Source organism: Haliotis asinina, chromosome 1 (genome assembly GCF_037392515.1).
Source record: "Haliotis asinina isolate JCU_RB_2024 chromosome 1, JCU_Hal_asi_v2, whole genome shotgun sequence".
In the NCBI taxonomy this organism is placed as follows: domain Eukaryota; kingdom Metazoa; phylum Mollusca; class Gastropoda; order Lepetellida; family Haliotidae; genus Haliotis; species Haliotis asinina.
In genome coordinates this window covers 46,970,685-46,998,457 of record NC_090280.1, presented here as the reverse complement: position 1 = coordinate 46,998,457, position 27,773 = coordinate 46,970,685, and the positions used below count along the sequence as shown (strand labels likewise).

General features: G+C 40.2%; 2 protein-coding genes across 3 annotated transcripts; both read left to right on the top strand.

Annotated features, from left to right (window-relative positions):
• The first annotated feature begins 113 nt into the window (after window positions 1–113).
• Window positions 114–13,817, top strand: LOC137279659 (uncharacterized). Of its 2 annotated transcripts, none has more exons than XM_067811831.1 (7): window positions 114–454; window positions 5,644–5,874; window positions 6,111–6,225; window positions 8,229–8,337; window positions 9,996–10,147; window positions 11,010–11,117; window positions 13,559–13,817. In XM_067811831.1, the coding sequence occupies exons 1-7, from the start codon at window positions 151–153 to the stop codon at window positions 13,791–13,793; spliced, it is 1,254 nt and encodes a 417-aa protein (XP_067667932.1). In that variant the 5' UTR covers window positions 114–150; the 3' UTR covers window positions 13,794–13,817. The 2 variants fall into 2 exon arrangements, with proteins under 2 accessions (XP_067667932.1, XP_067667933.1); XM_067811832.1 differs by lacking the exon at window positions 13,559–13,817 and adding an exon at window positions 12,519–12,807 and having other exon boundaries at window positions 137–454.
• A 6,362-nt stretch (window positions 13,818–20,179) lies between these two features.
• On the top strand, window positions 20,180–26,325 carry LOC137279643 (uncharacterized). Its single transcript, XM_067811829.1, has 6 exons — window positions 20,180–20,579; window positions 22,298–22,528; window positions 23,496–23,725; window positions 24,030–24,181; window positions 24,810–24,926; window positions 25,809–26,325. Exons 1-6 carry the CDS (start codon window positions 20,273–20,275, stop codon window positions 26,035–26,037), a joined length of 1,266 nt encoding a protein of 421 aa, XP_067667930.1. The 5' UTR covers window positions 20,180–20,272; the 3' UTR covers window positions 26,038–26,325.
• Window positions 26,326–27,773: the final 1,448 nt, after the last annotated feature.

The following is a 27,773-nucleotide window of genomic DNA, read 5'->3' as shown; positions in this document are numbered from 1 at the left end:
TGTAAATTGATTATCAGAGATTTGTGCGTGGTAACTGGTTCATGAAAAGCAGATGTATGAACAGTTGTCAGTGAGAATGAACATAGGTACACTAATGCTATATAAACACTCCTTCAATCTTATCGGTTTTGGTCTTACACGCTATTCACCATGATAGTAACTGCGACGATCTTGCTCACTGTGGCGACATTGGCCGTGGCTGTGAACCCACAAAAAGTTGGGTCTTTTCCGGTCAAGAATGCTGCCTTTACCAACATATACCGAACATTTGATAAGAAGACAAACAAAACGTCGTATGATTTGCTGATAACCTCTTTCGACGCAGTTCCCTTCAGCACGGACTATGCGTACATTGTGAGAGATGTGGGGCGTTACATGGAGAACGTAGGAGCTATCAAACCGCAAACACTGACGGACAAGGTCACCTGGCCAAATGAGATATCAGGCGTTCCACGTATGTTTAGTTTCTGTTGTCTATTACAGTAACCGGGTCTAGGTTTTCGAGCCCTCCTAGCGCTAAGATATTCGTAAGTACCATACATTAACATTACCTTACGTCTATCTTAGCGCTAAGAGACCTTCGAAGGACTGGCGTTTACTTTGTGAGAGTTTGTTGGAGTGGGAATCTTCACACTACTTACGAATGCGCCTGTATTCTTCACCAAAGCCATGAAACGTCAGACTCATTGATATGCTTTATTGAGAAAGCATAATCCCACATAAAACATATACTGGACAAAAATAGTTAGGGATACATGTATATGCAGATTTTAAAATTGTGAATAATGATCTATTTATTGGCTGACAAACTGATAAAATATCAATCATAAAAATACCATAACTTAGTTTGCCCAGTATATTTTACTTGAATGAATCTAAGAGCTGACGGCGTGTACCTATCCCGTGGACAAGAGAAACTGAGTCAATACCAAGTGGCAATGTTATTTGGCGGTTTGTTTGAGCTAGAATATTGAACATATCATTCGAACAAGAGTTCCAGATGTAGAGTGCACGGAAAAGGTTCAAAGTTAATTTAAAGTCTGGAAATTTGAGACAAGACGATGGAACATGATCATTATACTTAGTACTACGAATTTAAATTGCATGCCGGTAGGCGTAATACTAGAAAGTATATTTGTGTAAACTTGTTAAAGCTGATAATTATCGTGTATATCACGATGTGTTCGTAGTAATAGGTAGAAAATCATAAACACAATAACACGTTAATATATTTTATAAATGCACCTGTATAAATCGCCCACTACACCTGTAAACGCACATAGAGAGGACCTTCACATAGCTTATTGTGGACATTAAAATTAAACGTATTTATCATTCAGCTTTGTGAATGTATACTCTCCCCTTAAAAAGAATTGCCACCGTAGATTGAACTCAAGAAACTGAAGGCAGATACACCATTCAATTTATCTGTGCACCACTCTGACCCATTAGTTTGTCCACTGTCGGGTATACCCTCTCCTCCTGCTTTCACACAGTGTTTAGGTTCGGAAAGCGTCTCTTGACTTACTGACTAAAGGCAAGTGTTGTGATTAAGACAGGTTCAGTATGCTTGAGTCCATGACTTGCAGAATTTGGCAGAGATTTCTGCAGACATGGAACGTAATGATCTGCAACACACCTGGCATTCTATTGCAGAAATCGAAGTTCAATATCAGTCCACCAGAAACAAGCTAGGTATTCATCTGAAAGCCGCAAAATCAGTTCAGAGCATATAGATAGGTTGAGGGGGTTACACTTTACCATTTGTATAAAACCAACAAGCATTGATATGTTGATGATACAGTCCATTTGTAGTTGGTTAAGCAACTTTCCTATTTTTAGGACATAAATTCTCACAGAGTTCGTCTGATGTTTTGATTCTGATCAGCGTTTAATTTGTTATTTTATGTCTATTAGTTAGCATAACTCAAAACCCGTTCAATATTTTTAGACCAAAATTAGTAGATATAATAAACTGAACCTATGGTTGTGTCTTTTGCTATTTGCAGATTTTTGGCATTTATTTTCATGGAAACGTTTTGGACTTATGGGCGGGGTGGCCTTCAGTTCCGGATCATAACTCAAAAACCGTTCATTATTTGTTTTGCAAAACTTGGTAGATATATCAACCTAAAGTGGTGGTACTTTCGCTGTTTACGGGTTTTTTATGATTTATTATTTTCTCGGTTTCCATGGAAACGTTTTGGACTTAGTCTCAAAAGGGAATTGAGTGTTTCGTTTCCGGAGAGGTCTTAATGTCTTTTAGCAATACTTGTCAGATATATGAAGCAGATCTCAGAGTGGTACCTTGTGCTATTTGCAGATTTTTGTCAGTTTTGTGTTTCTGGGTTTGCATGGAAACGATTCGGCCTTAGTCTCAAAAGGGACGAATGGGCTTCGTCGGCGCAGCACAACTCGAAAACGTCTTGATATCTTTCAATAGATCTTGACAGATCATGGGGGCGGGGGGATATGTCATCTTCTGATGACTCTTGTTCGGAACTTCTCATAAAGCATGTGTGCTTTTACTTAATAAAACAAATATACATTTAGAAACTTATGAACTGCTTCGGTTATTTGCACGTACCTGTTCTCAAACCGCCATCCTGTACACCATTACGGGAAGAACTATAAGATCAAAAGACAATCATGTTGTACATGATGACTGTTTGACCACAAAGGATCCTCGTCCCTTTCTCAATCGTTTATATGTGAATCAATTCTGGAGGTCGGGGTTTGATTAATGTTGAGGCTCTTCACAAAATTGCGGAACTTGCTTCTGACTTGCCTCGCGTGCATCCCAAGTACAATGTCGTCAGACTTCCCATTGTTCTCGATGCCTTTGGTTTGGTACTACCTGATCTCCAGGCGCAGATCAGAAGACTGTCTGGGTTCTCCACCGGGAGCACATCCCTGCTGTGACTCTGGGTAATGCAGACGGCTACATTGTTTGGGAGCCTCCATGTTCTCCTGAAAAGTTCTTCATTGGTTCGACTAGGCCGCGTTTCCTGGGAGAAGTCCTATTCCCATGATGAGCCTTGCCGGCCTGACTGTGCCAAGATTACCTGAACCCTCACTGTCTGTGAAACATCGTAATAATACATTAGGGCCCGGGAAAGGAATTCTTTTTACAACAGCTAGCCATGCAGCATGGATGGTTACAACTATTATTATAGTCTGTATATGATGAAAAAGTATCGATGAATTTCACTTTCAACAAAAAGCTAGAGCGAATGAAGTTGAATTAAGATAGCGACTCCTCAGAATTTTACCTTGTCAATTCACATTTAAATCTCAATATATTTTCCAACTTAGAATAGAGTCTGTTTAACAAACGATCATAGTTTAAAATCGCTATTAATGTTTGTATTACAAGAGGATATGCGCATTAGATGAAACACTGAGAACAAGTAGGGTTGGTCTAAGTTAACGCGCATCACATATCGCACGTGCATTTGTTTTACTGTGCCACATACTGCGATCTTGTGTTCTTTTCTTTCAACTCCGTTAGTCACAACTGGCTACAATATTGCCGATGTGACTTAAAATCTTAACTCACTCACTCTTACAACTCCAGATTCAAATATTACAACTAACATAAGAATTCAAGGTCCTTTTGCAGACATTTCTTCCGAAGTATCTATTCATGGCATTCTGCCAGTAACACCGGATTACACGAATAGAACCTTTAGTTTTCTGTTATCAAAATTTATCAACGTTTACTTTTGTAGTAATTTCCTCTTCAGTATATCATCTATGAATGCTAACTAATCAACGAAAAGATGGAAGAAAATTATGTACATGTTGCTGAGAATGATTACCAAGATGTTTGTAAACTCTATGAATATAATGACTTCTACACAATTATTGAAGATTATTCTTGCAATAGTTAACTAACATGTGCATGTATGGAAATGTCACTAATGATGACTCACTTATGACCAAATACTGTGCCTTGGCCTACCGGGACTATCATTTCCACTCCCTTCCACGACACCAGCTTTGCCTTTATCTTCTCGTTTAACGGCTGTTCTTGAATATCGTCACTCATGAATGGTCCTTTAGTTTTCAATGTTCTTTTCTGGTATTTTCTGGCTATCTAAGTCGTCCTTCAACTTTCACGTTACATTGTGATTGGTATTCCTTTCATCTCCCATCTCCAATTCTTCCAATTTATTGTTAAGACATTCACTACCTGAGTTCGTTCTTCCAGTATTTTAAGTGTTCCATACATCAGGCAGGATGCATAGGTAGGTACCGTGCCTTCAGTGTGGAACTGATCACCTGAGCTGAGCTGAGCTGAGCAGAGCAAGGACTTCGATTTTGTAGATTTCTGCTACTATACGTCATTTCCGGTTGTATACCCGGTTTGACTAGTCAAACCTCCACGACTGTTCAGTTCTACATATATCGCTACATCTTTGTGAGACTGGCCAGTCACATGCAGCTCCTCGTGTCTCAAGATATCGATGAGTAGAACTCGTTCAACCGTTATTTGAGTTTGAATGTTGTAATTGTACTGTACATTCTAAATATTGTTGAAATCTGAAAAGCCAGGCCACCGTCAATGACTGTAGCAAGAGAATTGTACTTTACGACATGTTGCCGGTGGGGATTTAAGTAATCAATACTGTTCAATAATACGAATACGTTTCGTGACATTAGACAAGTGACACAGACAAGTCTAAAATATCCAGTATTGTGCACTGAGCAGACTCACAGCAAGATACAACGATTCACAACAGAGCTTTGTAGTGCAATGCAACTGTCAAATCTAAATCTAAATCTAAATCTATAATGGGTCACAAATATTATATCAACTCACCAAACTCTTGGTTTACGGTGAAACAGTTATGCTAAATGTTACGCAACAGGTAGTCTTGAATGTAGGCTGAACGTTGACGAAGAGGCAGACAGATTGGGGATAGATCGGATGTTGACATACGAGTGTAAGTCCGTGTGTGTGTCCCGTTAACACAACAACCGGCCTTTATATACACAGTCACTGATGCTTGAGCATTCCAGCGAAGTATGGAACCTTCGTGTTTACCAACAGTCTAAAGACACACCCAACGAAAAGAGTGTCTAAAGGGAGGCAACTCTAAAGTGCTACCTTAAAAAGCGTGCAACTAAAATACTATTACCGTGATACGAAATGTGACCCATAATAACTATCAAACCTCTAGAAATTGTAACCCAATAATAACTATCACTTAATCAATATTACTACAAATTACAGAATACACTCTCTCGTAACAGTATACCATCGGAAATATTCCTAATACTATAGTAACACTCATCAAAACATGTTTAATTTCTATTAAGTTCTATTAAGATAATAGGCGAGTTCTGAAAAACCTTCACACCCAAAGGCAGCTGTTCACATGTATGATATTTGCACATGATTTTGAGCCATTTAATGCATGATCCACGTGGAATTCATCTGCGTAAAGTTTGCAGTTGTATGTATGTGTGTATATATGTATGTGTGTATGCATGCATGCACGCACGCACACACGCATGCATGCATGTATGTATGTGTGTAACATAATAGTGAGTGCATAAGTGAGTCTAAACTCTAAACTGATGGGAAGTATATTATGTAAAAGTAATTAAAACCAAGTATTCGGTTTCCTTTAATAGAGAACGTTTTCAACACCAGCATGGTTGCAATCCCAGATGGATTCCTTGTTCCTTTCAAGACTAAAGGTGGAATAAAACTGGTGAATATTAGTGGAAGTGCATTTGGTGCCCCGGTGCTGATCACAGAGGAGTCTGGCGAGGACTGGTTCTACCACAGAGTGCAGTGGGTGGACATGGACAACGACGGGGACTACGACGCCCTGACATGCCGAGCTAGGAAACCTTTGTTTGGTAAACTGACTTCACGTTATGTAGCGTTCAGCTAATTTAGATATGCTAAATTGCTATGAAATGTCATCTTTGAAAAATATGTGATTACGTATCAACGGGTTTCGATTGAGGATTTGAAGACTAATGTAATGTAATGTAATGTAATGTAATGTAATGTAATGTAATGTAATGTAATGTAATGCTAATTGTATTATAATCAGTGTTTATGTTGTGCTATTTTGTCCTGAAATGTATAGGATCCGAGGAAGGGGAACTTCTGTGGTACGAAAACCCTTCCACTCCAACTGTGCGCCCTGGGTGGACTCCCCATGTTATCGCCAAAGGACCGGATGTGTACTTTGAATATTATAGGTAGAATATAATAATATATATGTTCAATAATTTAATATGATTAATCCCATGTGATGATGCTCTGTCCAAATGTGCATGGGTTTGTATACATGTGTGACGTGCCATGATAGTATTAAAGTTCAAAGCGTCGTTAACACCATTCAGTACGTCTGGTCAGCCTCCTTATCGTTTGACGAAATACCCGTGTAATTGATGAAATCATCGACAGGTCTCACTACAAGGACGGAAATATACGCTAGTTCTAAGACTTTCATTAATGTCACGCTATTGTAACATTCCCTACTATTGTTCTCTGCGAAAGTGTTTTAAAAAGTGCGCTTTATCTATTGTTTTAATTGGTGAAAAGATGATCAAATCACTTTGACTTATTTTCGACTGTTAGTCTAAACCGCCAGTCATTAAACAAAACTGGAAATTTGCGTCCAGTTGGTCCGACACCAATTAACGGTTACTCATTGACGTATCATCTCAGCAGATAAATATGTATAATAGTTTAGGCACAACATTCATAACAAAAGCCGCAACGTTTCATATGTAAGAATGATAATATCACAAGCTGGACTGGAAGTCGCCCTTGAACGCCATTGCAGTCTTCATATGAAAGAGTTATGGAGTGCTACCTTCTACTTACTGCTCTTTCGAACTTTGTTATAGAGCACACACATCTATGATGATTGCACTACCTTATATCTGTCAGAAGAGCATTTCTACGATTGAAAAGGTTAATTTAACAAAATTTAGCATAATGTCCCTTGCAGTCGTATACTTCCATCCACGGTGCTCCTTAATACACTTACAACTACATATGTCAAGAAATGGACATTGCTTACATTTCGTATTCATGGTTTTAAGAACCTAGTCGTTATAGCCACTGATGTGACCTCCCAAGATGGCCATGTTTGGTTTTCAGCTTATCTGAGGTAACTTCTATCTGTATGTTGGACTTCAGGAACTTCTAAGCTCTCCCTTCCATCGAATTTGTAAAAGTAAAAGAGTTTACTGTCCTTAAATTATGTCATGGAGTACAATGAAGTTTCTGCATGGTTTTATTGTCAGTACATTCATCATTACACCAGTAGGGAAAGTAATGATCATTGTTCTTGAAAGTGTTTTATTGGCATAACTGGTTAACTTACCTATGACGCCGATTAACTGTTGTGGGCAATTATTTCCATTTAAAAAAACATTAAATTGTACCTATTTCTATGATCTTCATGATGGATAATACATTACACACGCATGGAATGAGTATACCTTCGTCGTATAAGCCGTCAACCGCCCTCACTACGGTAGTTATAACTACCTTGTCAGGGTGATTAGCATATGCTTACTCTGCGATCCCCTGGACCGAAAGGAACGCGCAGTGATCGGATATAACACAGGCTTAATAGACCAGTAGACATGTAAGGACTACGGCGTGCAGCACGAGGGTAGGATGCCCCTTCACTGGCGTCCCAGTAGATGTTGACAGCAATATTAAGAGCAGTTTTGAGAGTTTAAGAAATAGTTACTATTTTTTAAAGGTTCCTTGTGTGAGCAAAACTGAAAATTATCCAGAGAATACACGTTGGGGCGGTGAATTGGACCCACATGATATTGTCAGAGTGGGTGGCATTTCTAAAGAGAAAAACTTTGAAAAAGTAGTAGAAAATATTAGCACTGTGGAGTTCGCAAACTTCTACCACCGCTTATAAAATAGAGTGTAGATTATGTTTTGTGGCGATCATCTGTTGGAAGCTGCACATGAAAGCGTCTTACAACAGTTTGTACCTATTGCCGAGACCTTGAGCCACCACGTCCATACCACAATAAGGAAGGAAGTGGACACGTGTGACATCACACCACCACTAACATCAGCTGGACAAGTGGTGGCGTCCGTGGCGACCGACTTGTCATTCCAGACGAAGAGAAGTGGAAATATGAGTAAACATGTATCGATCTGTTGTAAATAGTCACAGAACAGTCAAAGTTGTCACCCTTAAATGAATTTATATTCTCACTAGGCTCAACACTCCGAATGGCAACAAGAGCTGCATCTTCACTGCACAGTTTTTCACGAAGAGTCTATCTGTGTATTGGACCGAGAGTGGGAACTGGTTGAATAGTGACGATGTGAGTAGTCCAATATTTCTATATCGATGTTTTTACTCACCCACAGGGATGTTAGGCCATTCGTTCTATTTTTTTTTTTTTTTTTTTTTTTTTTTTTTTTTGTTCCCTCTTTTTGTGATACTCTACACTTCTTGAGTGTCGAGAGAAAACAGAGCAAACTTAGTATACGAATGTTTTAACTTAAGAAATACATTTCTATATGTGTTATATTTTGTATTCGGTCTACAACCGTTGAAACACATTTTAGCTGAATCAGACCAGTGGCTGTTGTGTTGATCCTGATAAAAAAAATGGCCAGCGGTATTACACAGTTCACCTGTATCCCATCCGTCTAATGTACCAGCTTCCGGATACACGAATGGTACTTTGCCCACACTGATTCCAGTTCGCTTGTGCATGTCACAAAAAACTGACATGCACTGTGCCTTGGTAAAAAGTGGTGTGGTCTGATTGATTGTTTGGATCAGTATTATGCTGCAGGAGACAGTCTTGGCCCTCTCAAAAGACATGTCACCAACGACCTAACTGGTGTCAATATATTTCCCGAATCCAAGCCGCCATGAATGATTTCTCTAAGAGTTTATTTCAAGCCTAGACGCAACTGTGCTCCATCAACATATATTTGATACCATGAGGATGAACGATCAGTAACTTTGGTTAAAATTACACATTACAATAATAAAGTGGGTTGTGAAATTGGGTGTAACGTCGCGATCACGAATATCAAACCTTTTGGCAGAATATGTCGTTACTGTTTTTTTATAAAGTTCAAAATTCAAGGAACACAACAAGGTATGTCATATGGCATTCTATGTCTTCATCACCTCGACTTCGCTGTGCCCACTTTTGACTTCCGGCTAAGTCGGTCTTTACGCATGGTACCGAGAGAAATGACAATTTTGTACCTTTGTGAGTGGACCTGGGACAAACCCAAGCTTTTTCGTGTCTACTCTTCACCAAGACAATGGAAAATCACTAGATTGTCGTGTACTCGAATGAACTATGACATCAAAAACATGGCATATACGTCTCGTCGCTATGACGTCACGGCCAAAGTCTGGATTTCGATACGCATGTCGTGGGATTAGGGCAGTTGGTAGGTGCCTTTCAGATAGCAACATTATCAGAAATGTGTTTGACCTCTTATCATATTTTAAGAAGCTATATTCAACATGTTCTTTTAAACAATATCAGAACACCACTAACAAGTTTCTCTGTAAATAGTTTATGTTCCCGTACAGGAAAAAAATACGTTTGAACGAAATTCATGACACATTGTGAATGGAATAATCATTTTCTAAATAAGTATACAATCATATGTACCAAGTATGGAATATCAAGCACGGAATACCTTGCTTTTCTAATAGAATATATTAAAGAAGATAGTGAGAATGGGTACGGTATTTTTGGCCATGAGGGTTTTACAGCCCAGTACATGTCTTATGACCTTCTCCAAATCACTCATCAACATGTACAGAAATATTCTTGTACATGTATTTCCTTTTACGACGTTTCTCCTATTATGCAGCAAGGTGACCGATGGACACACTGCCTAATTAGATGCCACTGACAATGAACGTAATGTCTTGAGTATGTAGATGAATAAGATTTGGGTGATCATGGTCCTGGAAGTTTTGATCTTTTTATTCGCCTTCCAGGTGAAGTCCAGGATAATCGACAACACTACAGGTGCAGTGTTCGATGTTACAGTAAATGATATAGGGAATGACGGCAGCTTGGACCTTTTAGTTACCACTAACAACGCGGCGAATGGCTCAGTACTGGCGTATGAAATCCCTCCTGATTTCAGGTAAAAGGTCACCTTGGGTTTATATCCAGTTTCCGATTTTCATTTACAGATGTATATCCAGTTGTCAAGATGAGTGAGTTATAGTTTTACGCCGTTTTTAGCATTATTCCAGCAATGTACCCATTTGTGGAATCGAACCCGGGTCTCAGGCGTGACGAGCGAACGCTTTAACTACTAGACGAGGTGTGCGAAAAGAAGTCACTGAAAAAAGGTCCTCTGGAAAAAAGTCATGTCTTGAAAAAGGAATTTTTTTACCAAAAGAATAAAAAGTATATTTGGGTTTTTCATAGCGTTTATTGACTTTCATGTTTTGTATATTCATACAACAAATGTAAAATAAGAACACCTCATGTATGCATAACAGAGATTTACACCTTCATTCCACCTATATAGTATTGGTGAGTATTAATGTCTAGTGATGCATTAACACTATAATATTGTCTACTCCATGTAAATGTAAGACATTTTGACTCTTACAACTCGTGCTTTTGAAAACATTGTCTTAGATTATCAAAGATCAATTTTAATTGCTAATTTGTCTGTATGTGAGTAATTCATGTTCAATTTATCTATAGAAAACCCATATGTGTGAGTTATCAATGTTTGGGTTTTGACTCTTGATCTCAAAACTGACGAATAAATAGGTTTTTGGTACAATAAGGCTTTTGTCGAGGACTTGTTTTCCTGCAATTGTTCAGGTTCATATATGCATATGCATCTTATCCCATGTACTTAGATCGATGCTCAAGCTGTCCGTTACAAGATTGTCTGTCCCCTTTCTTTTTACGGTCCGGTGTCATGTAACGGGAATACTGCTGAAGGCGAGGTAAGACAACATACAAACTTATATTCATGTCTTCAGGACAGGTGCATTTCCTCGGCATTTGTTGGCGTCTGGCTTTAAACCAAGAACGCAGGGGATGGGGAAAGGAGCACCCGGGTCGGCGTATCCTATCAAGTACATCGTTCCGTAAGTCCTGTTAATGGATATATTTATGTTGAAAAATGAGTTCATCACTGTGAAAAGAATCAAATTTCATGCCCGATTATAAACAATACCCGTTTATGATATGTGTATTTGACATGGAAGGGCATACATATTCACTTCGAATTGATATGAATGTGTCATTGCGCTTAAAAATAACTGAGATGAAACAATTTGTCTTTGCACAAACTTTTAGTTTAGTAATGCAGAATGGAATATAAATTTTAGTCAGTAATTGATGAGAGAGAATCAATCACGTCGGTAACGCTTTGAAGCCAGCGTCATCTGTAATATCGTCTGCTCAGACACCACAGTAAAAGCTGAAACCTCCCTTGCTGTTTACACTAACGGTGGTACCCCAAATTGCTCGAAAGATTTGAATCCACGTTTCAGTATGACTGCTATTTATTGCTAAAGCAATGTGTGTTCAATTCCAAGGAACTATGATATCAGTTCAGTAACTGTGCGACTCAACACAGGTGTCATGGTTCCGTGTATGTGCAACTCGCAGCTTCTAACAACTTGTACGTTTTTCAAATCGCTCTGAAACTTTCCAGTTTGGTGTAAAATCGTATCAACAATCTATACTGAACAGCAAAAGAAACGCAGCTCTGGACTTTTTGCAAGTATTTTAACAGAAGACATAAACAGGAACGCTTATTTTTATGAGATTTCATTTTTTTCGAAAAGTGTGTTTCTTTTGCTGTTCAGTACATTATATATAAATTTAGATAAGTGTAATTTATAGTAACAAAGACACTTCTAATCCATAAAAATATCTCTGGTGAAAAGAAAATCCACTGTGATGCTCGGAATTTGCAAATGACATGGACCAATATCAACAATGATAACAGGTGTTTGCGAAACCTGCCCAATCAGTGGTATCCGTCACAGACAGGTTTCAATCGTAAGGCTGTTCGGATCTTATAAAAAGTACATTATTTAGTTGGGCATATGCTTAACCATGTTTATTCTAATACCACTGCCATGTCTGACATCTGGTATAAACATACTCGTCATAGCATCTATAGACGCGATTGTGTGAATTTGGTAAGTTTTATTTGTTCAGTCAGTATGTATCTGTTCCTCGTGTTCAGTCCAAATAACAACGGTCTTCATAACACATGCTTCTCACAAAAGTCGACTATGCGTTGTCGTAAGAGGCGACTAACGGGATCGGGAAGTCAGGTTCGGTGATTTGGTTGTCAGATGTCGGTTCCGAATTGCGCAGGTCGACACTCATGCTTTTGGTCACTGGATTTTCTGTTCCAGACTCGATTAGTCGATTATATGCAAACCACCGCCATATTTTTGGAATATTGCTGATTTCGGCGTAAAACTAAACTCACTCACTGACTCACAAAGGTGTTTCCTGTGTTTACGTAGCCCATACAAGCGGCCATTTATTGTGTCCGGCGATGACGACGGCCGTGCCTATGTCCTCCTGTGTACTTCATATGACTGGACATATAATCTAAGTCCTTTCCTCGATGTGGGTCAGGGCACAGTTGGACAAATAACTGTTGAAGATGTGAATGAAGATTACAAGTTGGATATATTTGTGCCTGCATATAACCAGGGTCTCGTACATGTGTACCAGTACAATCCGTGAACAAATATTTCATATTTACAAGCAAACACATGTTGAGGGAAATAAAACCATTCTTTAATACCAGACTGGGGTATTTATTAGGCGGTGAGCCTATATCCGTTAGTCTATCAGGATGTCAGATGTTGTTTGTTCCATGGTCGTTAAAAGAGACTTCCTAAAGAACCCTACAGCCTTGTGGCTGAGCTGAGTGGCCCATTGTGACTTGAAGACAGCCACTTACTGTTCACCATACGCACTTGCTAAAACACACACAACCACACACGCTCTCTCTCTCTCTCTCTCTCTCTCTCCCTCTCTCTCTCTCTCTCTCACACACACACACACACACACACATACACGTTCGCACAGGCACTCGTACACACTCTATCTTATATCTTAGTTACATGAGCGGCTCGGTAGCCTAGTGGTTAAAGCGTCAGCTCGTCACGCTGAAGACCCGGGTTCGATTCTCTAAATGCGTCCAATGTGTAAATCTCATTCCTGGTGTCCCCCGCCGTGATGTTGATTGAATACTGCCGAAGGAGGCGTAAAATCAAACTCACTCTTATTCACATATTTTATGTTTTACAACAACTTGTATAAGTGAGTGTGGATTTTTCAACGCACCATCAGTATATTGCAGCCATTAACAACTTGAAAGCAATCGGAATGATTGCAGTATCTATATGTCTTTAAACGAGGTCATTTCTGCATAGTGGTTAAGACACTGTATGTGCTAGAAATATGACCTGACAAAGACATCTTAAAGGTACGTACAGAGCATACAGATTGAGAAAATATTATTATATTTTGAAACTCCTTATTTGCCAAACAGTCGAAAGAAAGCGCCCGTTATTTTGTCGGGGGATGATGACGGTCGCGCATATATACTATATGCTGCACAAGATGACATACGCGATTGGACTTACACGCTACAACCATTCCTTGACGTGGGCGAGGGAACAGTCGGACAGATTACAGTTGAGGACCTAAAGCAAGATGGCAGTCTGTACATTTTTGTGCCGGCGTATACTCAGGGCCAAGTACATGTGTTCCATTACCAGCCTTAACCCCGTCATTAAACATTATAAAAAGTGTGTACATGTTCACAGTTGATTGTTTTCGTTTATTTACCTAGTTCTTTACCTTTACAATGTATCAAAACCTTTGATCTTGATACCTGTCGTTGGCTAGGCTTTCGGAGCTGATGCCTGGACTAGCCTATCGGAGCAGATATCCAGACGTACTGATCAGGGCTTCGTGAACACAGAGTGGCGCAGTACTTCAGATAGGACTATGCTTTGGTTAAAACCTTAGAGTCAACATTGTGGACTCGTTCCATGTTATCACAAACCCTAGTGTACAGTACACAATCCTGTGCACTTAAAAGAATCCAAGAGTCCGTTGGTATATGACCAAATGGTGGCTTCAAGAATACGTGCAAACACCTAGTTAGGTACAGCAACGTGCATTTAAGTTAGACCAGGTATCCCAGTCTACCCAGGTGTGAATGGGTACCTCGTTAGGCTGAGAAAGTCACCTGAACTCGGTGCGCCTAGTGGCAACAAGGGGTGTATACTCCCCGGGGAGTTGAGTTATAATAAGACGTGCCGTCGACATTGACATCCAGTGATCGAGGATGAACTGGATATCGGCGCTATACAATAGTTGTATGTATGTATGATATACACTGTGCAAAGAGAGACGAGTATTTTTACTTACTGATCGCATTTCACAACGACACATAATATAAGGATGTATAGCCCCTGTTTTCAGTTTATGCAAAACCTTGTATATACCATACCATGGAGATACCATGAGAGCCATCAAGTCAATGAACTTTGTGCATGATCTGGGAAATCATTTTAGAAATGATAATTGCAGTTGAATACAAGGGTTGTGAAAAGACAAAATCATGGGAAATGGTTTCAGTATCATGGAAGAGAACCGTTCCTTATTGCGTTTGATGTTCCAATGATTTATCAAATACTATAGAACTACTATATCTTTCTCGGAATTAGATGTCGCTCGTGTCAAACAAATACGCCACATATTTTACCACTTTAGAGATTGTGCTTTGTTTGGTGTTCCAAGACACATTCTTACAGCAAGGCAACAATAATCGCCAGTCTGTGGCACTGCCACTACCACAGAATGGTAGTTTTGGATTTTGGACTTTTGAAGGATGAGTGTCTCAGAGCAACGCACCAACAGTCAGCAATCAAAGAAACTCCGGCACCGCCACTTCGAAAACGAAGTTTGACAACCAGTCGTCACGATTAAGCCCTGTCAAACTTTTGCGTACGCCTCTAAGTTCCTTATGAGAATATTTCAATACGCCTGTACGCTCAAAATAGAAAACTTTTCCGATTACTTTGATCTGTGTCTGGCGCACATTTATTATGTAAATAACGAATTCAGCGCATTCATTGCAAACGAGTTGCGTATGATTGCGTAACACTGTTTGTCTTGCCGCAAATAGCTGCAGATGTAGTGCGCATGCCGAACGTATTTCGGACGCATCCAGCGTGGTTTTGCGTATGCTCAAAACTATCACGCATACTGGGCTTTAGTATGCGCATCTCGGCGTACATAAAACGTACACAAAACGATTAAGATGCGTGTAAGAAGCGTACTATGCGTACTACTGCGTATGACAGGAATATCAATCCGCAACTCATAAGCAGGGACGTAGCTACCATTAAAAAACAAAAAGCTATTACTAATCAGGTTGGGCAAGCCCTCAATACTCCCTGAATATACAACTTTGGAGTCTGTCAGGTTTACACGGAAAGACTCGCCTTATTGGGATCAGGATATAAAGAAGTGACAGGGCCCTTCCGCACTCAGTGTACTGCTATGAGCTATTCGTACATAACGATATTTAGAAAGCACATATGGTGATAGGTAATAATCAAGAGTGAGTGAGTGAGTTTAGTTTTACCCCGCACTCAGCAATGTTTCAGATATCTGTAAATAACTGAGTCTGGATCAGACATTCCCGTGATCAAGAGCATGAGCACCCGTTAGTCACCTCTTACGACAAGCATGCTCCCCATTGTGGCCAGCATTGGTTGCTGAAGACCTATTCTACCCCGGATCTTCACGGGTCTGTTGATACCAGAGGTAATATTCAACAGGTTCGGTTACAGTGGCTACAACATCTGTTGCCCTCCTTTATGTTTGAAGTTGTAACATGATTCTTCTAACATGAATTATGATAAACCGGTACACACAAAAAAACCCAATTGGAAACGCTAACAAATGGGCATTGCATACTTTTGCACATGTTGATTTATTTGATGAACCACCGGTGACGCATGTCAGGATTCATGATAGCAGCATGAACTATCACAGCTATTTACAGAATATCAACGCTGAGGTTGATTCATGGGAAAGTACTGCTGGACGGTACAGTGCCATTTATGTCTGCACATAGCCGGCCATTTAAGGATAGGTTTTAGGGGAAACCACGGCACCTTGTACACATGGTAACAAATAGCAATCAACCGACTCATTTTCCTGGAGGACGTCTGTTTGGCTAAAAATTTTGCTGCCCCTGACAATGACTTCCACTTGCAATCGCCAAAATGTGATTTCTTGGGAGAACCTTAACATAAAACGTGGACTGTGTTATGAATTTGCTGAGACTGTTCAACCAACACATTGTCAGTGGTTGTCCAGTGTGATGACATAACGTGTTGCTCCTGTAGACGTCTTCGCCATGCATGTGTGTTTCACCCCGAGGTCCACCCAGAGTACAACTCTGTCAAGGGGCTCGTGGAATAGCCCAATATAGAGACGTAGATATGTCCAACTCAACAAACCTAATCATGTGCTCTTTAATTAAGACAATGGATAACAGCGCCTCCTGGGATAAGTCTTATTCACTATATGGGGTGCGTGTAGGGAGGTAACTGAGCTGATGAGCTTTAGCACCAAAACCCTAATACTAACTAACTAACTCATAATATATAGCAGCTGAAAATGAGCCATACAGTTCACTCAGAAATTTCCTGAACGTATCCCAGCTGAATGTCAAGAGTGAAATATGTGCTTGTTAGGACCTATGAAACAGTTGTATTAATCATGAACAGTCGATGAAGGATTCGTACTGGAACATGGATAATATACAGGTTTAATTTCTCTTTATGTGGTTAACATTTCTTAAGTGTAATTCATCGGTACGTATACAGACTATAGGTATGGGTGTCCTGTTGTCGTGGATGATTTGCCCGGTGACGTGTTCGTGAATACCATGTGAAGGTGCCAGTCACGGCGATCCCAACACACACCAGAATGAACAACCCCCAAAAGTCTGACTTGAACTTCACGAAAACGTTAAATCCGTCTACTCCGTGTTCCGTGCCTAACGCTATCGTTCTGATAACACGTCACTGTGCGGCAGTTGTGACACTTGATCGTCGTCAGTGTTATTTGTCTGTCGGTATATCGTGACTGCCATCTGCTCTTTGCTCACTATGAAGCATACATGTGAGCTTTAAACAATGTCAGAAAACCTCCTGTCTGGTTTTCATCTTTTATCACTGTAATGTATGTCACACTCTACATGTTGAATTTTTCACGGACCGTGTTCACATGCTCATCATAAAGGGAGCATGCACGAAATTAGTGTACTTGCTCAAAGTTTTTAATATGTTGTGAATGAAATAACCATTTTCTAAATTTTTAGATAGGCATACAACTTGGCATATCACCCCAGAATGTAATACACTCCCCTTTGTAAAGTTATGAATACTAAGCTTTACCGACTATATTGTGAAACTCCTTAATTGCCGAACAGTTCAAAGAAAGCTCCTGCACTTTCAAAGAGACCTACTACCTGATCCATTCCTTGACGTGGGCGACTGAACAATCGGACAGGTGACAGATGGCCGTTGACGATTGTCTGTCGGTTGGACAGTTACATGTGTTTTATTACCAGTTTTAGATCCGTGAAGATCTGGGTTAAAATTGTTGTTCAGCAACCCATGGTTGTCGTAGGATGCGTTTTACACGATCGTGTTATCAACATCGATAATTTAGTTGACACATGTTATCGTATGCCAACTCTGTTGATTGCTGGAATGTTTTTTCCAAACTCGATTTGCAAACTGTGGCCATGTAGCTAGAATACTTTTGACAGTAAGCATGATAAAACACATCTGGGTTTTTCTTTAATTTTTAATTCTTTATCTTTAAAACCTATCCTGTTCAAAATGTTTTGTCCAAATAGAACAATCTGAAAAGCCTCAAATGAATCGGCTGCCCATTGTTGTCCCTAAAGCTCAACTCAACTAGACTAAGGTTGTGAAAAGCTCGAGATCACAAATTAAGGTCTGTTTTGCAACCAGAAAACAGGTTTGGTCTTGGACGAACCTGACTTTGAGTATAATGACCATTCGTAACTACTCGTGTCTTTCCGTGACCTACAAGAAGACTCGTACCCCTCTCGTGCGCCATTATTGCCAAGAATCATGGCAAACTATTCAAATCCCGCGTAGTAAAATAACATTTAATGGCGGAACCTTTGAACTTTGAAACTTCGCTAAACTATACTAAAGACAATTTAAACATAAACTGTGAGCTACACGATGAACAACGTTCAACACTGAAACATATCTGCAAAGGGAATGACCGGATTGCTGTTTTGCTCACGGGGTGTAGGATCTTGTAAGTGCTATGTTTGGAAATTCAGAGTTACTTTTCTTTGATAATATTACTACACTATTTTAATCTCCATGCACATTTGCGCTGAGACAGGACCCAGTCGTAAACATGGCCACGAGGGGAGTAGGAGTCACCATCCAGCTTGCCGGAATGACACGAGTAGTTACGGATGTATAATGACTAAAACCTTAATTGAAACACGTTTGAAAAAAAAATAGCAGTTTCCCTGAACTTATTCACCTTCGTATTATGTTTCTTAATCCAGAGAAAAAGTATGGATTGGCAACTTTGAAGCCGGTCTGGTAACATCTGAGAATTACCAGAACAGTTGTCTGGCTGAAATTTTGGGAAGTTTACAACAGTGCCATGGGGACGGTTTCTGTTGTTTATGATTGATGGCCGAGCAGTGTTTGGAGAAACACTGCATATGCACTAGGGAGTATCTTGGAGCAAAAACTGTTTGGCTTGGGGTTCAGTGATGATGCAGTAGTGACACTTACTTCATTGACAACTAGACCCTTCTCTTCATGCTGTACGGATTGAACGTAAATATCCTGACTTTGATGGACATAAATGTCAATCGATCATGAAAATGTGTAGAAAGCGTTAAAATCGCTGGTTAAATAATATTAATATGTAATTTGACAAAGGCAAAATCCTTGCATTGTCATATTCTTTTCAATTAATTTCAATCATTTTGCATATCTATAACAATACTGTCTGTTAAATAGGTCGCATTGTTTACTTTATATTCCTGTCTACAAGATACAATTGTACTGTATTATTGACAATCATCTATTTTTCTGATATCTCAATAACCACATCTCAATTTTTATTTTATGAATACCAGGTATGTCCTCGCCATACATTCCTCGGTCATATGTTCAACTATTTACATCCGTGAGACCTACAGTCTAACACTGCTCTATCGAACTAGCACTTGTCTCGAATCCATTCTGTTCATCATTTCCGGTTGAGTCAAGAATTTGAAGTATTTCTTTAGATCCCATCCACTAAGAAACAAAGGCTAGACATAGTAAGCATCCATTTCTAGGTCAGTCAGGATTCATAATTCTTAGGCAAGGTGTGTATAGACGCACCTTGTTAACATCTTGTGATACTAGATAAATACCTAGAGTATTTACAAGAGAGGTTCAAAACATTAGTGTCAAAACTGTGCACTTTTCCTGTTGAATAACACCAGTATTTTGTGTGCAAGTTTGTTTATATACTGGACAAAGATAGTTAGGGATGCTGGTATATGTAAATTTTGAAAATATGAATAATGATCTATTTATTCACTGATACACTGACAAAATATGAATAAGAAATACCAATATCCATACCTTATTTTGTCAAGTTTACTATGGGCTGTGAATTGTTTATTTCTGTCCTTAAACCTTAGTATGAGACCATTATGTGTGATCTAACTGTCTATCTCAATCCATATTGATATGCTCTGACCTTCCTCCTCACGTATTATGGTGCAAATATAGTCAATCATTTTGTGTAAACACTATCTTCGTTTCAGGAGTGTAAAGAATCGTTATAAGAGATGTTATCATGACAAATAACAACCCCCTATGCAAAACAGTATTATAGCACAATACACAATCGTTGTGCAAAAATATTCTATGAAGGAAGATACATGTATATAGCATCAATAAAAAGTGTGCAAATTGTTTGACCTTTCCCAGGTTGGAGTGGCTTAGAGCTCCCATTTTTATCACTACTAAAAATGCTTTACAAGTAATCGTGACAGCTTTTATCAACTCTAATCTCCAGCACATATGAGCAGATGTACGGCAAGCCCATCAGATAAAGGTCAAGAAATAGGTACTTATTGGCGTGGATCACTGGCCACATTACATAAGACAGTATGTTGCATAAGTGCCTGCTTGTGTTGGCGCTGTTGGCGCCGTCTGGGCGATGTGCGTCAGTGAAATTATTGGGGCGTTTCCATGCAAAACAAGCAGCTTTCATTCAAGTAGAAGAGGACATACATGCTGTCAATGTTCTTGACCGCTACAACCTGTTTATAGCAGCTTTTAGCGGATTCCCTTTTTCAACAGACCACGTGTACGAGGTAGCCGCCATTGGACGCCAGTTACCAACCATAAATAGCACGAAAATATTGGATGTGTCCCACAAAATTACTTGGCCAAATGAAATCAGTCAGGTTCCAGGTAGGCGCTTGAACAGTTATACCTGGGTTCAGGGAATAGGCGAGAATAGGCTGCTGTGACTATATATATGCACTGACTTTATGTGCTGTCGTGGAACACACTCTGGCTTAAATCAATATTTGTCATTGCTGCCAAATGCCATGTACATTTAACTTCATGGACCGTAGTCTGGATTTGCCACTTAATCCACTGGGTTTCACCTGAAGGTGTGTCGGACATATATATATATGTGTGTGTGTGTGTGTGTGTGTGTGTGTGTGTGCGTGCGTGCGCGCGCGCGCGCGCGTGTGTGTGTGTGTTACCATTTATTTGGAAACACTGCCTAGTCAAACCCACCAAGAACCTTTCTGGGAATATGAAGGCTCCCCAACACTGCAGCCGTAGAGTGTCAGAAGAGTCGTGCTCCAGGTGGAGAACCCAGGTACTCTCCTGATCTTCGCCAGACCAGTACAGTACTTGGGATGCAAGCGAGACATTTCAACAGAGGTCTGCATATTTATTATGCTTTTCTGGAGTCTTGCCATTCACATTTCTGTCAAAATGTAGAAAAAATTCAATGATATAAATACTTTCATTGGCCTGATCAAAACGGACAAGATCACGTTTGTTAGCTGGAATTCTGCTGAGGCTCTATATGGACCTATTCCAGAGAAGTTGGAAAGCATAATTTTCCATGATGCGTTGGACGTGTTCAAGGTTGTACCATGGATGGGCATCGGGATCAAAGCGACAAGCATGGCGGAGACGGTTATAGAACCAGCTCTACCATCAAGTCGTTATATTGTTTTTTGCCAAGGAAGGAACAGTCTCACCCAATTTATGGCATTCATGCTATAATGGTTTTTTTTTAAGATATGCTGTCTGTGCCAAGGAAGGTGTTGGGCAGTCTCCGTAAATTCATTTATATAGTCCTAATTTCATGTTAATATCTTAATTACGAATCATATTCTGGCGAAGTGCGAGTGGGAAGTGACTGACCTTAGGCAGCAAAAAGGAAGTCCTCAGTCTCACATTTGAGACCAGTCGACTTCATCAAGGCGAAGGTGTCGATTGGATTGCTGTTCCACACACAGCATGTGCACACGCAATACCACCATGCATCGCTGTACCGTCCACCAGCACATCGCTCTCAACAAAATCAACCTCAAATTTCAGGTTCGGTCCAACAACATTGGTACGTTTAAAATAGTTGTGGAATGCCTTGCTTTCATCATGAATCTTGACATGTATCACCACAGGATCATCCGATAAATAAATATGTGCCAAGTACACAATAAAGGTTTATCATGAAAAGCCTCCACATTAATTAAACCCCGACTTCCGGAAGTGATTGGCATATATAAAGGATTAAGAGAGGTACGAGGGTGGTTGACTCTGTCCTCAGACATGAACCTTCTGGTCAGGCAGTTAAGACTCTGGATGTTCTGCTTGATCCTATCAACTACTCCAAAGGAATAGGAAAGGACTTATTGGTGGCTTTCACTTTGTTTCCAGCATTTAGCTCGGAGCTCCAGATTTTCTTTAAGCGACATTTATGCTCGACCCTAAGTTTATCTTCGGGATTCATTATTATAGGAGAGGGGGAGGGAGAGAGCGTACGAGTAATGTTTCATTAGAGTAGTCATTTCCAAAACGTTAAAGCTTACTGTTCATTTTCAGTTGTCAGCAAATTGCTTTGATGTAATTACTTTGTCCTAATCAGGAGAATGTACGTTCAGATGCAGTGTTCCATAAGGAACTGGTAGTCGCAGCTGGGGGGTTCCTGGTACCCCTGAAGACTCATGGAACTATTGGCCTGTTTGATCTGTCTGTGTCCCCTCCTCGTGGCCCGTTCACTATCACCAGCAGTGCTGACAGCGCCTGGTTCTACCACAGAGTCTTATGGAAAGACATGAACGGGGACGGGCGGATTGACGCTGTGACCTGCAGAGCTAAGAAGCCGTTGTTCGGTGAGTCATGGGAACTAAGTATGACCAGTTTGTTAAAAACACGTGAATGATAGGGGCTACTCATGCACTAAACATCGGCTACTATACACCCTGATCTCGACATATGGCAAGCAACGATGGTAGAGAAACCAGCACAGCTGAAACTCATTCCAACCGTATTCCAAAATACCCGCTTGATTAATTGTCTAGCTTCAACACGTGTGTGTGTGTGTGTTGTTTAACGCATCCCCCATTCATGCTGTGTGAGGGCGGAAGAAATAGGCAGATGCGAAGACATGTTTGGAAATACCCTAACCTTGCTAATCAGCGCTTTCACCAGGCGTTCGGAGCAGCTACCCAGCAACATACAAAAACGTCAGCAGCAAATATAGACCTCTCCTGGTTGCAGCAAAACGTCATCAGTTCGTGACTGCCAGAAATTACCCGCGGAACGCCATTGTCCTTAACGTGCCTAGTCTGCTCGGTGTATTCGTAAGTCTGGTCTCCAGGCACAGAGGCAATGCAGCTGCATCCATCAGAGGCATAAACGTTTAAACTGGGTTAAAGCTCACTTCAGTTCGGGCAGTACATTCACTGTTGAGTAGAGATATTGTCGCGTTGGTAAACATTACCAATTCAGTATTTCCCTGAAGTTCAACATGACTGCTATGTAGTGGGATCGGATCTCTGTTCCCTACATTGGGGCCCGATGACAGGTTAAAGTCTAAGAGTCATTATGTGTGCATTAAGTCGTCATTTCTTGATTTGGGACCCATATCTGTTCACATGTTCGTGTCGAATGTAAAATGAAATCACTCGCCGTTTCTGTATGTATTCGTTAGTTTACATATTGAACCGAATCCGTGTCTTTGGAGAACCTTTATTGCTTGGTGTATTTCGCGTCTCTGTCTTTAACAGGAATCGGTGACGTCAGAAATCTATGCCATTCCATTCCGTGTTCTTGTAGGTGACTTCTCCACTGTTTCAGGTCATGCACAAGGAGAACTGGTGTGGTACGAGCATCCAGCAACAGGTGCACTGGAACACCCCTGGACCATGCATGTCTTAGCCAAAGGCCCCGATGTGTATTTTGACTTTCTCACGCTCAAAACTCCAGGCGGAACATTCGACTGTATTGTGACTGCCGGATTCTTCTCCAAGAGTCTCAACATCTACTGGACGACGGACCCAAGTAACAAGTGGAATGACGCGTCTAAGGTAACTGTCATTCCAACTGACTTGGCGACATTCAGTTATGAAATGTAAATTCTTAATGATCAATTAGCATTGAGAGAATAATGCTCTGCAAAAATTTAGATATGAAGTTAACTACGAATGATGATGTCAGTATATTTTATATACTGTTATCTGCTTGTGTAGATGTATCATGTTGGATTTGACCAACATGGATTCTTCCATAAACGTTTCAGTCAATTATTAATGCTCTACGAAACATTTAACAGGCGATTCATATCGACTTACAATTTATGAAGCAGGTGAGGGAATATGATCCGTGTTTCAGATCAAATCACGTGTCATTGACAACACCTTCGGAGAGGTGTTTGATGTGCAAGCTGTGGATCTCAACGGCGATGGTGACCTTGACCTCCTTGTCAGTGGTTATGATACCCAAAGTGCAGATGTATACAGCTTTGAGATACCAAATGACTTCAGGTACTGAACACATACGCACGTGAAAGTTGAAAGGCACATGAGGGAAAGTCATAATTGTGAGCACAGGTTCAGATTATCACTGACAAAGTAAAGGAAATATGTATTTGTGTATGTAAGATGGGACAAGTGATTGAGCGTTTACTCTACTCAGCGCGTAATATCATCCCTAGTTAAACATTCAATGATCAGTGATAATTGCATAGCATAGGCAGAGGGTTATAACGATGTTTTCACTGCACACAAGAAATGCATATGACTTTCTTAAGAATATGCAAGTGGGGGTAAGGGACCTCTTTTGTTATACAAGACTATGCTTGTCGTAAGAGGCGACTGACGGGATCGGATGACTTGGTTGACACATGTCATCGGTTCCCAATTGCTCAGATCGACGCTTATGTTGTTGATCACTGGGTTGTCTGGTCCAAACTTGCTTATTTACACACCTCCGCCATACAGCTGGAATATTGCTGCGTGTGGCGTAAAACGAAACTCATTCACTGTAATAAAGTTCGCTTGTTCTTCAAACTTGTTTCTCTGCTCCCATTAAACCTCGTTCAATACAAAACTTCCAGATGCACTAGTATGACGTTCTATACATATATGTGTGGACTGTGCTATCTGCTGGCAGGACCGAGAAGTTCACACGTCATACACTGGCTTCAGGCTTCAGTCCGCGACAGAAAGGTTCGAGCCACGGGGCCCCAGGTTCAGCACAGATTGTGTACCCCACAAGCAGCACCAAAGGGTAACCGTTGTCCTCATACTACATTATCCTCCCTCACTAGACAACTTTCAACATACCATTGGCGTTTACAATGCACTGTGCATTGACCGTCATTGTTATTTACTTCTCACACAAATGTGGCGATCTTATTGTCATTTTCTCATTTTCTGAAACATTTAAAAGCATTTTTAAAAACTCGATTACTTACAGACCTCCGCCATATACATGTAGCTGGAAAATTGCTGAGTGTGGCGTAAAACCAAACTCACTCACTCACTCCAGAGAAATGACGTCACATTTAGGAATCGTGATATGCATAGAGTACGTAAAGAGTGTCTTCACTACTCTACAAGGTGAACTGCTGCGCGGTTGAGAGGTTGAGTGTCATTAAATTGATGTTTTTGAGGAACATTCAATGCAATAGTATTTTATATTATTCCATATATTTAGAAGACTTATTGTCATTAAACACGTGTGTGCTAATTGTAAAGATCCACACGTGTAAATGTGTGAAGCGCCCGCCATGATGTTGCTGGGATATTGTTAACTTGGCGGAATAACCTTATTCACACACTAATTGTACAGACACCTGCGACCTTAATGGGCCAATCTAATGATTTATGATAAGTTCTTGTGTTCACTCTTACCACAAACATTCTTTCAGTATACCCTACTACAAGTGGCACCAACTTCTGAAAGACAGGATACCAGCGTTGTACAAACCTGTCCTCTTTAATCGAGTGTGCCCCATTCCTTAGCCCTGTATTGCCAAGATGATGATGGCCTCATGACCACGTGCTGAATTTCTGATATCATGTCTCTGGTTTGAAACTTCAAATTTACCAATGTAATTGTCAATGGTCGTGGTTGAGAAAGTATTCCGTACGTCGTTTGTCTCTATAGGAAGCCTTTGGTTCTGTTATCGGGGGATGACGATGGAAGAGCATACCTCCTGAAACCATCGTCAGCGTCGGCCAGTGACTGGACGTACGACAAGGAGACGTTCCTTGACGTCGGACGGGGCACTGTTGGAGAACCCGCCGTCAAGGATGTGGACGGGGATGGCTATAAGGAAATATTTGTACCTGCATATAATCAAGGTTATGTGTATGTGTACACATTTAAACAATAAATGGGACGCATATTCCTTTCACTCTTAATGTTACATATTACATTTGGCTGTTGAAATTACATGCAGAGCGTTGCACAAACAAATGTTGTCTCGTTTAGGTACTCTGATCTGTTAGTGAATGCAAAATGTAATCTGCGGCTTTTATAAATATCTGTTAATGTATACTGCCGCACTTGGAATACACATGCATCTTATCAGGAAATATTTTAACAAATGTTAATAAACTAGTGAATTTTGTAGACGCAATAAACGGACGCGTTTGGGAACCGTTGTCTGAATTCAAATCCAGTTTGGTGTTTCCTGGTTATCACATATTCACATGTTCTCCGGGTAAAAATGCCAGGGCAAAATGTTCCTCAAAATGCAAATGCAAGTGCTGTCCCTGTAGTCGGATGCATTTAAAGCATGGACATGACGAGAGCAGCTTGAAGCCATGAGTTTGAGTTTGAGACCGGAACTCTGCAGACAGCATCCGTTCACGTCAGAAGAACGGTCAACAGCAAACAAGAACAGAGGGGAACACAACATACAACCTTGTATTACAATTCCACTTTGCTGTGTCCGTGAAGTAGGTAATTTTGATTTCTGGTGATTAGGTAACTCACTATGAGAGTGTGGAATCGAATTCCGGATGGATGAACGCAGTAGGCTTAGTCTGTTTGCAGTCTGTTAAAAGTGAAATTAAGGTTGCCAATCCTCATAACTTACCTTGCCAACTGAACATTCAAGGAATTTTATATCAATGCAGTTGTCGGAGCACTCTGATGAATTTCACTGTAAACATAGACCTAAACTAAAACTGAAATTAAGGTTGCCAATCCTCATAAGTTATCTTGTCAATTGAACATTTAACTCACAGAATTTTATATCAATACAGTTGTCGAAGGACTTGTTAATCATGAACATAGTGTCAACGCGTAGTATATTGAGCGTTTACTGCTGGGGAATCAGTTCGGTATTAAATGAAGAGTTTGGTGATGATGACGAAGGCATAGTTTAGTTCGAACTTCTGTAGTTGCTTACACAATACATGACAAACAAGTATACATGAATGAGGTGAGGGGACCTCCAGCTCAACCCCAGGGCCTTTAATGCGAGCTGTATAGTCCTGCTCGCGGTCGTCCCTATACAGTCGGAATATTGGACACAGCCGGAAAAGATGTGAGCATGCACAATATGTATACAGTGGACAGGCAAAGATTCAGCAATTGGTAAATGGAGAAACAACAGCACTTCCTTCTACAGATGATGTGCTGACAGACACAGCCAAGGGGATGACCAATAAAGACCATAAATGTCTTATAGAATAATTAATGGAAGTGACAAAAAGGTAGCTGACAAGACACTTGGCTTGGCTTCATAGCTTGGGTTTTTTAGAAATATTTGGACGCTAACTGTCGTGAATTACACACTATAACAATAGTATCCACAATGGCCAGTTATCAGCACTATATAATACATAACTACAATTTTCATCATTTTGTGTTTACATTTGCCATTTAAAAGGTCATTTTGGATCTGTTTATGTTGCCATTGAGTACAACTGATGCTTGGATACAGTTAATGGAAATGTATTGATAGTATGAAAAAATATTGCATTTTGCGTTATTTTTTTGTCATGTGTACAACGGAAACATCAAAGAGCATCCATATAAACAGGTCCAATGACATTAAATTATTGATCGCATTTCGCAGCTACACATGATACAACTAGCTTAGTTATTATTGTGTGTACA

Bases quoted from the DNA above. Each gene is read 5' to 3' on its own strand.
- LOC137279659 (XM_067811831.1), top strand. From the start codon at position 151: ATGATAGTAACTGCGACGATCTTGCTCACTGTGGCGACATTGGCCGTG. The intron at 5,875-6,110 runs GTAAACTGACTT...TGAAATGTATAG, and splicing joins AGCTAGGAAACCTTTGTTTG to GATCCGAGGAAGGGGAACTT. The intron at 8,338-9,995 runs GTGAGTAGTCCA...TTCGCCTTCCAG, and splicing joins ACTGGTTGAATAGTGACGAT to GTGAAGTCCAGGATAATCGA.
- LOC137279643 (XM_067811829.1), top strand. From the start codon at position 20,273: ATGTTGCATAAGTGCCTGCTTGTGTTGGCGCTGTTGGCGCCGTCTGGG. The intron at 22,529-23,495 runs GTGAGTCATGGG...CCACTGTTTCAG, and splicing joins AGCTAAGAAGCCGTTGTTCG to GTCATGCACAAGGAGAACTG. The intron at 24,182-24,809 runs GTACTGAACACA...ATCTGCTGGCAG, and splicing joins GAGATACCAAATGACTTCAG to GACCGAGAAGTTCACACGTC.